This window comes from Cucurbita pepo, chromosome LG13 (assembly GCF_002806865.2).
Source record: "Cucurbita pepo subsp. pepo cultivar mu-cu-16 chromosome LG13, ASM280686v2, whole genome shotgun sequence".
Taxonomy (NCBI): domain Eukaryota; kingdom Viridiplantae; phylum Streptophyta; class Magnoliopsida; order Cucurbitales; family Cucurbitaceae; genus Cucurbita; species Cucurbita pepo.
The window spans coordinates 4,685,892-4,699,988 of NC_036650.1; the positions used below are offsets into that span (position 1 = coordinate 4,685,892).

Genomic DNA, 14,097 nt, shown 5'->3' on the forward strand with positions numbered 1-14,097 from the left:
AAAAAAAAAAAAAAAAAAAAAACAGGGGCATCAACTTGAATCACCCAAGAAATAAAAAGAAAATAGAAAATGAGGGGGAGTAAGTGGATATCATAAAAATAGCATAACTTCGATATTCCCAGGAATTAAAAAACTGGTCAGCAGCCCTGCAAAGCACCTAAAAAACACGGAAGTAATCATCAAACACAACAGTGAGCATTATATATTAATTCCAACAAGATCTCGATAGCCAAAATGGGTGGATTTAACACCACACTTTCGATTCAAAGGTCCGAAATAGGAAATTCCAGTACCCCACCAACAAACTAAAGATTGGGGGGCGTTTCTATCTAATTAAAGTCCCTCTTCAATACATACATGGCAAAAAGAAAAAACAAATCAAGGGCAAACATAAAGATTTCCGCCATAAACCCTAGAAAGAAGCGAAATTAGAGATCCAAAATTGCGATCATAGGATTACACAAACCAAAATCAGGGATTAGAAAACACAATGGAATAAGGCGTCCTAAATCAGAGTTCATCGGAAGTGAAAAAGAATAAAAAAATAAAAGAGGATATAGAAGAAGAAGAAGAATAAAGAACAAATGGGGAAAATAGCAATATTTATATGAGAATGTCAGTGATGGGCAAAGACCACACAAAGGACCCCAGAGAGAGAGGGAGAGAGGGAGAGAGGGAGAGAGAAAGAGAGGGAGGAATGAGAGAGGAGACAAAGACAGGGAGAGAAAACTTACTGGGATGGGTGTAAACCACACTTTAGGGTTTTGACGGATGAGAGAGAAACTGAGAAGGAGAGAGACGAAAAGGAAAAGGAAAAGGAAAAGGAAAAGATGAGAAAAGTGAGTGAAAAAAAGAAAGGGATTATTTATTTATTTACTTCTTTATTTATACCCAGAGGCAGTCAACTCTGCCATCAAAAATTTACTAAACAAATCCTTTGTATCTTAACTTATTTACCCTTTCTTTTTCTTTTTTTTTCTTTTTTTTTTTTTTTATTATTACTGTATTTATTTTGCAATCTCTACGGTAAATACTTATGAGATGGAGGGTATTTATATAACAAAAACAAAAAATACTAATTTACTCTATTCAAAAGTTCTCTCATCTCTCATGTTGTTGTTGTTCTATTTGTTTCGACATATTTCGATCGTGCCCAATTTACAACGTTTGGTATCAGAGCTAGGATGTCGAAACAAATGTCGTCACCACACACAGTTGTCGGAAGAGATGTAGCAACGATAAGGAGCGAAGGAGCGGAATGGAGGGGGAGTGTAACGCTTTAGTACCTATTACTAATCAAGAGTAACTATGCAGCATGATCCATGATCGATAAAGATGCATGTTAACTTATAGACACAGGGCGTGTGGGACACCATCAAGCATGGTGACATTAAGGAGCGTAAGGATAGGATGACTCTTGCCGCCATCTACCAAGCAATCCTGGAGGACGTTCTTGTCTTATTGGTAGAGGACTCAGCAAAAACAGCGTGGGAGATGCTATAAACAATACATGTGGGTGTGGAACGTGTCAAGGAAGCAAAGGTGTAGACCTTGAAGAGTGAGTTCGAGGCTATCCGCATGAAAGATGGTGAGTGAATAGACGACTTTGCCATGAAGTTGACGACGATCGTTAGCGGCATCCGTTCATTTGGCGACGTGGTAGAGGAGATCTCCATCGTAAAGAAGTTCCTTCGAGCAGTTCCCCCAAGATCCATGTAGATTGTTACCTCCATCGAGCAGTTCGGCGACCTTAAGAACATGACGGTTGAGGAGATTGTTGGTCATCTTAAAGTTCATGAGGGGACGAAAAAGAAGAATGCAAATGACTCTTCTTTTTCAGGTTGGAGCGGACGTGGCAGCCATAACAAAGAAAAAGGAGGTCGTGGACGTGACCGCGAACGTGGTGGCAGAGGAGGCCTTGACAATACCTTACAAACCCATGAAAATGTCAACCCTCGAAAGGACAAGAGTATGATCAAGGGTTACTCTAGTATAAAATACTGGCATTATGCGGCAGAGTGTTGCAACAAGGAGCGATGAGGAGACAAACCGTATGTTCACGGATGATGAAGAGCCCACATTGATGTTGGCCGAGAAAACGCCAACGTGTTAATGCTCAATGAAGAAAAGGTTATGGCAAACCCCTCCATAGATGGAGAAGACCAAGTGGAGACCATGGTACCTAGACAACGAAGTGAACAACCACATGACCGGAGATCGAGCAAAGTTCAAGAAATTTGATGAGAAGTTTACTGGAAACTTGAGGCTTTACAACCGATCAATTGTACCAATCCAAGGAAAATGATCTATCTTGTCCCTCTTCCTCGTTTTCGGGTCGCCCGCACAGCCCGCACCACTGAAGACAAACGTCAGGCCACTCTCACCGCCGCTGTTGTTGTCCAAAGCCACCTGCGTTCGTTTTCTCTCTCCCTCTCTCTCTTTCTCACCCTCTCCGCTAATACAACTCCGCCACAAACCATTGTCAACCCCCTGTCGTTCGTTGCCACCATTGCGATGCCAATCAACTTAGTCATTACCGCCGGTCTTTGTGTGAGTCACTAGGAAGAGGAACGACTAGCAACTACAACGAAGAAGGAGACCTAGCCCACATTCGATCCGACCCAAACCCAAGCATGCGCTCCAGCAACTGCCGTCCGACCTGACCCGTTGGCTCAGTTGACGTGTCAGCCCAAATCTGCACGCCCCAAACCCAGACCGCATGCCCCAAGCCCATTCGCGCCAGCCCACTGTTATTTGATCGGTTCGCGCCTGATTCGTCCGGTAACGCTTGGTTTGAGTCGGTTCGACCCGATCATGACCGATTCTCGCCCAGTTCGCTTACATACCCCGACTTTGATCGGTTCAACCTCTATATTGACCGATTCAACCATAATTACCGGTTCAACCTCTATATTGACCGATTCAACACTAATTAGACCGCTTTAGAGTGTATTCTTCAGAATTAGCTTGATTTAAGGGCACTTTTAAATACATCTAAATAGGAGTAATTATGTGTATTTCATGAGATTTATGCGTAACTTTACCTATCCTTAAGGAGTCAAATAACTCTAGAACGAGTTTAGAGCTAATTCACTGCCATCGAAGTAAGTTAACTATGACAACGTTTGATGCATGGTTTTCCATAGATTTTGAGCCTATTTTCTTGGAGATCTCAAATTTAAATTAAGCATCTTTTCTACATTTTCGGTTAGAATTTATAAACTCAACATGTTTACGGTTTTAAAAATTTAGAGAGAGAACCATTGTGTAGTCGAAGAGAATTTAACCCAAGATGTTTCGAATTAAAATCCAAAACTCATCGCTTCTTCCTCCATCCATAGGGATAAAATGGTGCCAACAGTTTATCACGGAAGAAATGACTCACCCAACCAAGATCACTAACTAATACTAATATAATATTAATAGAATAGAAAAGAAATACCTTTTTTAATATACTTTCTCTAACTCCATTGCTATTACGTGCTTTACACAATCAATTGGATCATAGAGATATCTTTTCAACACAACATCAGTCATGAAAAGAATCTCAGAGACTCAACAAAAGAGAAAGACAAGAATCTTTCCAATTTCCAACTTCAAAATAGTACACATTTTAAGGTAAATAGTAAAGAGAAAACATTGTGGTATCACATGGTGAGGTTGTGGGCATTAAATGGGAGCAGTGAGTTGTGTTAAATCATAGATACATATGTGTATGAATGTTGTGGTGTGCAAATGAATGAGGTTCACTCTGCTTGTGTTGTTTCTTATTGTCTCTGATTTTGACCTTTTATTTCTTTAGTATGTACGTAGAATTTGGGTGAGCTTTTCAATGCATGAACAAACCACCACCAATAATTCCATACGCATAAAATACAATACCCAAATATATACAAACGAAAAGCAAAACGTTACGTAATTTGTCAGAGGACAAAAATCTATCTCTTAAACGAATAAAATCGATCAAAATTGACCCAAGAATTGGATGTGTTATGTTACTTTCGTTTTGTTGTGTGTTTGTATGTTTATGTCATGTGTTTCTTGGTTTTGATGTATCTTTTAACTTGGAAAGAGATTGTACCTCTACCACCCTAAAATTTGCTCGGTTATATATACGTCTTTAGATTTGAATTTTTAATATCGTAGTTGATAATGTATATAAGCTATTGAGTCATGCTTAAGTTGACATATGCAAGTTGTGACATTTGAGTAAATGAGTGGTCCACGAATGAACCGATACCATATCCAAATGAGAACGATCATGAGGATAAAATGACTAGGGAAGGGTTAAAACAATTAAAAGTTACTATCCATACTGCTAACACATATTGTCCTTTTTGGACTTTCAAGGGATCTCACAATCCATCCACCCCCTTGGGAGTCCAGAGTCCTCGTTGGCAAGCACCGATGTAGGATCTCACAATCTACCTCCTAGGGAGTCCAGAGTTCTCATTGGCATACTTTAAAACGCGTCTATTACGGAGATGTTTTTGTTAGATGAACACGACTCTCCACAATGGTATGATATTGTCTACTTTGAGCATAAGCTCTCGTAGCTTTGCTTTCCGCTTCCCCAAAAGGTCTCATTCCAATGGAGATAATAATTCTTGATTATAAATCCATGATCATTCCCTAAACGAGCAATATGTGACTTTCATACAAAAGTTTTCACACCCTTTTAAGAATGTACCTCTCCAACCAATTTAAGATCTCACGGACTCAATCATAGAAAAGTTCAAAACTAAACGTGTTTTGATTAGAACAATTCTATATTGGGTGACCTTTCACGAACTTTCCCACAAAGCATGTGAATGTAAAAAAAAAAAAAAAAAAAAAAAAAAATGTTATGTCAGCCTCTCTTTCTTTGTGTCTCATAATTCATTTTTTGAGACAGTACAGCAGACAGAGACCCAAAATTTCAAGGAAAACAAGGATGAAAATTCCTCACAGCTACAGAAAACAAGCAATCTGAAACAAACAAACAAACAGACAAACAACAAATGAGAGAGAGAGAGAGAGAGAGAGAGGTAAATGTTTGGTTTTGAAAAGTGTTGTTTTCTTTGGTTGTTCTTGTTTGTGTGCGATCATTAAATGAGAGGGTTTAATATGATTGATTTTCAGTGCGACTGTGTTGTTGAAGGACACCGCCAAAGATGCATTTCTTCGGATACCAACAACGGCGTTCAGACAAAACTCTCCCTTACCTTTCTTTTTCCAATCAAAACTCCCTCTTTTTTCTTTCTTTTTCATTCATTTATGTCATTTCACCTAATTTCTGCTGCACTTTCTTTCATTTGCTTATCCCATTATAATTAATGCCCCAATAAGATTGGGTTTAACACTTCAAATACACCGTTATCAAATATCCTCATCTTTAAACTGTATCTACTAGGTAGAGTTTTTCATATTCTTGTTCTCCTCTTCAACTGACGTGGGATCTTACAATACACTCCAATGTCGTCGCTTACCCTCGTTCCTCTCCAATCGATGTGGGATCTCACAATCCACTCCCTTCGACGCCCAAAGTCCTCTCTAGCACACCACCCAGTGTCCACCTCCTTCACGGCCCAAAGTCCTCGTTGCAACACTGCCCGGTGTATGACTCTCATACCATTTGTAACAGTCAAACGCTAGCATATATTGTCCTCCTTGGACTTTCCCTCTTGGGTTTCCCCTCAACGTCTAATGATAGGGTTTCACACCTTTGCCAAGAATGTTTTATTCCTCTTCCCAACTAACGTCCTTCTTGACACTCGTTCCTCTTTTCGATCAATGTGGGATTTCACCTTGCGTTTTTAGCTCCAAATTAAATATATATATATTTTGGTCTGTCTCAACTATTCACTCAACTAGTTAAGATCAAACCCTACCAAAAGGTTAGATGTTTAAATCTCCATCTTCACCCGTAATTTTGTGATGTCCAAGTTGGTTGGGAGGAGAACAAACCACCATCTATAAGGGTGTAGAAATCTTCCCCTAGCAGACGCATTTTAAAGCCTTGAGGGGAAGCCCNTCCGCTTCCCCAAAAGGTCTCATTCCAATGGAGATAATAATTCTTGATTATAAATCCATGATCATTCCCTAAACGAGCAATATGTGACTTTCATACAAAAGTTTTCACACCCTTTTAAGAATGTACCTCTCCAACCAATTTAAGATCTCACGGACTCAATCATAGAAAAGTTCAAAACTAAACGTGTTTTGATTAGAACAATTCTATATTGGGTGACCTTTCACGAACTTTCCCACAAAGCATGTGAATGAAGACAAAAATATGTTAAAAGAACCTATATTGTTCTAGGTGGATAGTCTATACTCTTAAAAGCAATAAGTAAGATGTTGATAGTAGATAGTTTTCACTATTTGAAGCAAAAAGGAAGTAATAAGATCACTTTATAAATAAACTTGGTTTAGTAGACCGGTAAGTCATTAAACCCCAAACCCTAAACCCTAATCGTTATATACCATTTACAAATCTAGGTGGGTTAAAGCAAAGATTTTTGACAGGATTTTAATTAGGAGGGGGCAGGAGGGCACGTTGGGTTATCAGAGCTGAGCTTACCCAACAAAAAAAAAAAAAAAAAAAAAAAAAAAAAAAAAAAAAAAAAAAAAAAATTTGAGGGGAAGCCCGAACGGAAAAGCAAAAAAAAAAGGACAATATCTGCTAGCAGTCGATCTGAGTGATTACAAATTAATTGGGTCAAAAAATTATTATATTCTCCCCTTTGTTGTAAAGCCATTAAAAAGAATGGTTTGTTTTTTGAACAACATGGACGCTTATAATAGAGGGAAAAAGAACTTTTTCCTTTTTTAGTTTTTAAAGGAAGGAGGAAAATAATAGAAGAAAATAAAATTAGAATATAAGAGATATATTGTAAAGTTAGGGGTAGGGTAGGTTCAATTAAACAATTAATTTGGGGTTTAATTAATGAAGTTTTGATTAAGACAAAAGTGAAAAGTGTAAGTGTGTTTTTGTTATAATTAAAGTTGTTTATTAGATTTGGAATCCAACACACTTGGGAACCATGATTATGTCNTGTCAGCCTCTCTTTCTTTGTGTCTCATAATTCATTTTTTGAGACAGTACAGCAGACAGAGACCCAAAATTTCAAGGAAAACAAGGATGAAAATTCCTCACAGCTACAGAAAACAAGCAATCTGAAACAAACAAACAAACAGACAAACAACAAATGAGAGAGAGAGAGAGAGAGAGAGAGGTAAATGTTTGGTTTTGAAAAGTGTTGTTTTCTTTGGTTGTTCTTGTTTGTGTGCGATCATTAAATGAGAGGGTTTAATATGATTGATTTTCAGTGCGACTGTGTTGTTGAAGGACACCGCCAAAGATGCATTTCTTCGGATACCAACAACGGCGTTCAGACAAAACTCTCCCTTACCTTTCTTTTTCCAATCAAAACTCCCTCTTTTTTCTTTCTTTTTCATTCATTTATGTCATTTCACCTAATTTCTGCTGCACTTTCTTTCATTTGCTTATCCCATTATAATTAATGCCCCAATAAGATTGGGTTTAACACTTCAAATACACCGTTATCAAATATCCTCATCTTTAAACTGTATCTACTAGGTAGAGTTTTTCATATTCTTGTTCTCCTCTTCAACTGACGTGGGATCTTACAATACACTCCAATGTCGTCGCTTACCCTCGTTCCTCTCCAATCGATGTGGGATCTCACAATCCACTCCCTTCGACGCCCAAAGTCCTCTCTAGCACACCACCCAGTGTCCACCTCCTTCACGGCCCAAAGTCCTCGTTGCAACACTGCCCGGTGTATGACTCTCATACCATTTGTAACAGTCAAACGCTAGCATATATTGTCCTCCTTGGACTTTCCCTCTTGGGTTTCCCCTCAACGTCTAATGATAGGGTTTCACACCTTTGCCAAGAATGTTTTATTCCTCTTCCCAACTAACGTCCTTCTTGACACTCGTTCCTCTTTTCGATCAATGTGGGATTTCACCTTGCGTTTTTAGCTCCAAATTAAATATATATATATTTTGGTCTGTCTCAACTATTCACTCAACTAGTTAAGATCAAACCCTACCAAAAGGTTAGATGTTTAAATCTCCATCTTCACCCGTAATTTTGTGATGTCCAAGTTGGTTGGGAGGAGAACAAACCACCATCTATAAGGGTGTAGAAATCTTCCCCTAGCAGACGCATTTTAAAGCCTTGAGGGGAAGCCCGAACGGAAAAGCAAAAAAAAAAGGACAATATCTGCTAGCAGTCGATCTGAGTGATTACAAATTAATTGGGTCAAAAAATTATTATATTCTCCCCTTTGTTGTAAAGCCATTAAAAAGAATGGTTTGTTTTTTGAACAACATGGACGCTTATAATAGAGGGAAAAAGAACTTTTTCCTTTTTTAGTTTTTAAAGGAAGGAGGAAAATAATAGAAGAAAATAAAATTAGAATATAAGAGATATATTGTAAAGTTAGGGGTAGGGTAGGTTCAATTAAACAATTAATTTGGGGTTTAATTAATGAAGTTTTGATTAAGACAAAAGTGAAAAGTGTAAGTGTGTTTTTGTTATAATTAAAGTTGTTTATTAGATTTGGAATCCAACACACTTGGGAACCATGATTATGTCCTAACCCTCTTTTTTCTTTAAATTATTTTCCACTTCTTTCCAGCTCAACAAAATTAAAGTTTAGTTTTTTTTTTTTTTTATGTATATATTCTAAGTCAAACTCTTATTTGTTTTGTATTTTTAATTTGATTAAGATCAGGTGTTTGTTCGAGATGATGCTCGAAGCAAAATGTGTCAGAAAGATTGATGGTTTAATGGAATTAGCAAAAGTAACGATCTTACTTGATGACATCCTTTAGCCATCATCCACTTTGAGTTGAAACTAGTTCTTGAATTCTCTCGGAGTTGCTACGAGCGCATTATTGTTATGAAAATGAGTTGTAATCTTTCGTTGATACTATAATAAATAATTATAATCATGACTTTAGTTAGGCATTTTTTTCATTTATCGAGTCTCTAACAATGTTGCGCTATTGTTCTTGAAATAAAAGTAGCGATCTTTTTTCTTGTTAAATATTGTAAAAGACACTTGAATTGAGATCCTATCTCGATACAAAAGGTTAACAAAATAAAATATTTAGAAAAGTGGTAAGTACTAAAGAAAAGAAACTTTTAAAAAGATAAAAGTTATAAAAAAGAAAAGTATAAAAGTTAAAATAGCTAAATTAAGAATATTCTAATTATTCCTTTATTTTATTTAGATTTCTAAACTTTTCAAACTTCTAAAATTATTTCTATTCATTAAAAAGAAAAGAAAAAACTTTTTTTAACCCTTAATAGTATTTGGTCACATAATTCATCTCCATACCACAATTATGCATTTGATAAGAATTTAAAATTATTTTTAAAAAATTTAAACATCAACCCGTAATAATGTTTGATTAATCCACACACCTAAATGATGTGAAAGTTATTTTATTTATAATTAAATAAATTACATGGACGTGAAAAACATAATGAGTGAAAATAACAATAAATGGAGATATTTGCCTTATAATAAAATATCAAATATGATATATATGGTAAACTATAATTTATTACTAAATATCCTTAACAATCCAAAATAAACTCATAGGATGTCTTCAAACTAAAATACATATTTTAAACGTTGAAAGATTATCCGACCAATTTGAACTATCCAATCTAATCATGGGTTATATTTTTTTTTTCTCGATTTGAGTTTGGTTGAACTTTTAGAAAATTGAAAATTTTGAGTTGATTCATAAATTGACATTATGTCTTATGCTTATTAATATACGATATCCAAGTTGTATGAGATTTTAATTATTAATATAACATGTACTATATATATATATATAAAAGTATGATTTTAAAAAAATAATTAAAATAAACTCAACAATTCAACCCAACCAAATATAAGGTTAGGTTGGAACTCGAGTTGCCCGAGTCACTCATCCAACCAGTTCAAAATTTCAAATTAGTCCAAAATATTTTCTCAATTCAAACCGACCCAATTTGTGTAAACCCATACAAACCAAACTATATATATATATATATANTATTTGTTTTGTATTTTTAATTTGATTAAGATCAGGTGTTTGTTCGAGATGATGCTCGAAGCAAAATGTGTCAGAAAGATTGATGGTTTAATGGAATTAGCAAAAGTAACGATCTTACTTGATGACATCCTTTAGCCATCATCCACTTTGAGTTGAAACTAGTTCTTGAATTCTCTCGGAGTTGCTACGAGCGCATTATTGTTATGAAAATGAGTTGTAATCTTTCGTTGATACTATAATAAATAATTATAATCATGACTTTAGTTAGGCATTTTTTTCATTTATCGAGTCTCTAACAATGTTGCGCTATTGTTCTTGAAATAAAAGTAGCGATCTTTTTTCTTGTTAAATATTGTAAAAGACACTTGAATTGAGATCCTATCTCGATACAAAAGGTTAACAAAATAAAATATTTAGAAAAGTGGTAAGTACTAAAGAAAAGAAACTTTTAAAAAGATAAAAGTTATAAAAAAGAAAAGTATAAAAGTTAAAATAGCTAAATTAAGAATATTCTAATTATTCCTTTATTTTATTTAGATTTCTAAACTTTTCAAACTTCTAAAATTATTTCTATTCATTAAAAAGAAAAGAAAAAACTTTTTTTAACCCTTAATAGTATTTGGTCACATAATTCATCTCCATACCACAATTATGCATTTGATAAGAATTTAAAATTATTTTTAAAAAATTTAAACATCAACCCGTAATAATGTTTGATTAATCCACACACCTAAATGATGTGAAAGTTATTTTATTTATAATTAAATAAATTACATGGACGTGAAAAACATAATGAGTGAAAATAACAATAAATGGAGATATTTGCCTTATAATAAAATATCAAATATGATATATATGGTAAACTATAATTTATTACTAAATATCCTTAACAATCCAAAATAAACTCATAGGATGTCTTCAAACTAAAATACATATTTTAAACGTTGAAAGATTATCCGACCAATTTGAACTATCCAATCTAATCATGGGTTATATTTTTTTTTTCTCGATTTGAGTTTGGTTGAACTTTTAGAAAATTGAAAATTTTGAGTTGATTCATAAATTGACATTATGTCTTATGCTTATTAATATACGATATCCAAGTTGTATGAGATTTTAATTATTAATATAACATGTACTATATATATATATATAAAAGTATGATTTTAAAAAAATAATTAAAATAAACTCAACAATTCAACCCAACCAAATATAAGGTTAGGTTGGAACTCGAGTTGCCCGAGTCACTCATCCAACCAGTTCAAAATTTCAAATTAGTCCAAAATATTTTCTCAATTCAAACCGACCCAATTTGTGTAAACCCATACAAACCAAACTATATATATATATATATATTACAAAAAGTAGAAAGAAAGAGGCTTTATGTATTTTTGTTATGAAAAAAAATAAAAGAAAGAGAAAAAAAGAAAAGGGGCCCGAGACATGTCACTGGGTGATGAGGCAGCCCCATCCTCCCAATTATCTCCTGTTATCATCTTTTTTCCCCTCTTCATCTCACCCTTTATCATACACAAAACACAAAAGCCTTTTATACACACACACACACACACACACACACCTTCACATATTTCAATTCATTCTTCTTCTTCATCATCATCATCATCAACACCTCCCCCCATGTTGAAACCTTCTTCTTCTTCTTCTTCTTCTTCTGCAGCAGCAGCAGCAGCAGCCTCAGCAGCATCCACACCTTATTCTTCTGCTGCCCCTCCTCTTCTTCCTCCTCCTCCTCCTCCTCCCCCTCCTCCCAATTCCGACCATGGCCTCACCACCAAAAGAAAAAGAAGACCCGCCGGCACTCCAGGTAAAAAACTAATCAAATTCAAAATCAAATCCAAACCCAATTTCAATCTTCTATTTTAACCAAACCACACCAAATAAAAATCGCATCTTGAATTCATTTTCTTATTAGATCCGGATGCTCAACTCGTTTCATTCATTTTCTTATTAGATCCGGATGCTGAAGTCGTTTCCTTATCCCCCAAAACCCTTCTCGAATCCGATCGCTACGTTTGTGAGATATGCAACCAAGGCTTCCAAAGGGATCAGAATCTCCAAATGCACCGCCGCCGCCACAAAGTACCTTGGAAGCTACTCAAGAAGCCACACACGGTGGATGCCATCAAAAAAAAGGTCTTTGTTTGCCCCGAGCCGACATGTCTCCACCACGACCCTTGCCATGCCCTTGGTGACCTCGTTGGCATCAAAAAACACTTCCGCAGAAAACACAGCAACCAAAAGCACTGGGTTTGTGACAAATGCTCTAAAGCTTATGCTGTTCATTCCGATTTCAAAGCTCACCTCAAAACCTGCGGTACCCGTGGCCATTCCTGTGATTGTGGCCGTGTCTTTTCCAGGTCCTCTCTAAATTTTCCACTTTTTTAATGCATTAATCATTCAAATTTCAACTCTTTTTTCACTTTCAACCTCAACCCTAATTCACTTTAGAGTGGAGAGCTTTATAGAACACCAAGACGCTTGCAATATCCGCCAGATGAGGTCCGATCAGTGGCAGCTCATGCCATTATCACTCCCATTACTACAAACCGCTAATCCACTACGAGGGTTTCCAATTTTATCATCAAACAAAGACCATGATCTCAATCTCCATCTCTCTTCTCCAAGCTCCGCCTTTTTGAATCTCTCAATTGGGTCCAACAAGGAGCCGAATGACAAGCGTCAGCTCGAGCTCGCAATCGAGGAGAAAGCATACGCAGACGAAGCAAGACGAGACGCGAAGCGACAAATCGAAATCGCCGAGGTTGAGTTTACCAATGCCAAAATGATAAGGCAGCAAGCTCAAGCGGAATTGGAAAAAGCAAGGATCTTGAAGGAAGAAGCCAGCCGGAAAATGAGCTCCACCATTATGGAAATCACTTGTGAAACTTGTCGGTTACATTTTCACATGAGCTCCGTCGCAGCAGCCGAAGAGACCTCGCTCGCCATCAGCTACATGTCGTCTGCTACGACAGAAGGTGACGGAGAATGAAATTCATTAAAAAGAGATTCAGAGTCATCAATTTTCATAATCATCTCATCTCGTAAAATATGAACTAAGTTGAACAATTACATTGGAGGGTGGATTTGGTTTATTATTGTATATGCGATGATTATTGCGGTGTCTCGAGAAATGAAAGCCATGAGAACTTATATTTGATGATTACTAAGAAAGGGTCGTTTTTGTTAGATTGAAACGGGATGTTAAAACAAAATTGGTAAAGGAATGATGGACCCATATATCATAAATGGAGGAAATGAATGAGGGGTTTGAATATGTGTATTGATATATAGTATGCTTGTTTTTGGGACCATTGGTAATGTATTAAAGGAAAAGGTTATTTTAATTTTGTAGAGAAAGAATTAAAAAAAAAAAAAAAAAGACAGAGAAATGTGTTGGGTCGTTTTCATAGCATTTGTGTTCCTTTGTAAAACGTAAATGGGTATTAAAAAACCCACCATGTTTTTCAGTGCCACAGTTGCTTTTCCTCATGGCTTACTCACTCTTCAAATTAATCTAACAAAACAAACATACATCTTTTCCCTTTTGGTAACATTCGTATTAAAGACAATAATACTCGTATACGCTATTCTTTAAGTCCTTGAGCGGGTATTTGACGTGCAACTTCGATATTTAGTGTCACAACCACATTCCTGCAGTAGCGGGATATCGATTGTGCGACACTTGTTCTAACCTAGTGAAATAACTTCGCTGACAATGTTGGTGTATGCTCGAGCTTCGAGTCATGTTTGAGAGGAATATTCGTGAACGAGGAAATAGGTTGAAAATAATTTAAAGAAAATAATGTTATAAGCTCAAAGCTGAGTAGACGACAACACTTACTTTGACAACATATAACCCAGATTTGAAGATTTGACAACTAGTCACATTCCGCTGTAGTATATTTTGGATCATTTTAGCCCGGGTGAATGTAAACATTATTTTAGTGAATGATTATACACCTTGACATAATAAAAGTCTATTTAATAAGAAAACATGTAAAAGGGGTT

The 14,097-nt window shown here is 35.9% G+C and overlaps 2 protein-coding genes across 3 annotated transcripts in view; one reads left to right on the plus strand and one right to left on the minus strand.

Annotated features, from left to right (window-relative positions):
• LOC111808950 (protein BASIC PENTACYSTEINE2-like) overlaps positions 1 to 840 on the minus strand; it is a 2,200-nt gene extending 1,360 nt beyond the window's left edge. Inside the window, exon 1 of one of the 2 annotated variants that reach the window (XM_023695203.1) lies at positions 735 to 840. The gene's annotated coding sequence lies outside the window, so the exon portion shown is untranslated. Of the gene's footprint in view, positions 1 to 22; positions 715 to 734 lie in introns of those variants that run through there. The other variant, XM_023695202.1, reaches the window with a different exon arrangement.
• A 10,856-nt stretch (positions 841 to 11,696) lies between these two features.
• Positions 11,697 to 13,214, plus strand: LOC111809168 (protein SHOOT GRAVITROPISM 5-like). Its single transcript, XM_023695546.1, has 3 exons — positions 11,697 to 11,893; positions 12,041 to 12,446; positions 12,538 to 13,214. Exons 1-3 carry the CDS (start codon positions 11,707 to 11,709, stop codon positions 13,076 to 13,078), a joined length of 1,134 nt encoding a protein of 377 aa, XP_023551314.1. The 5' UTR covers positions 11,697 to 11,706; the 3' UTR covers positions 13,079 to 13,214.
• The last annotated feature ends 883 nt before the right edge of the window (positions 13,215 to 14,097 follow it).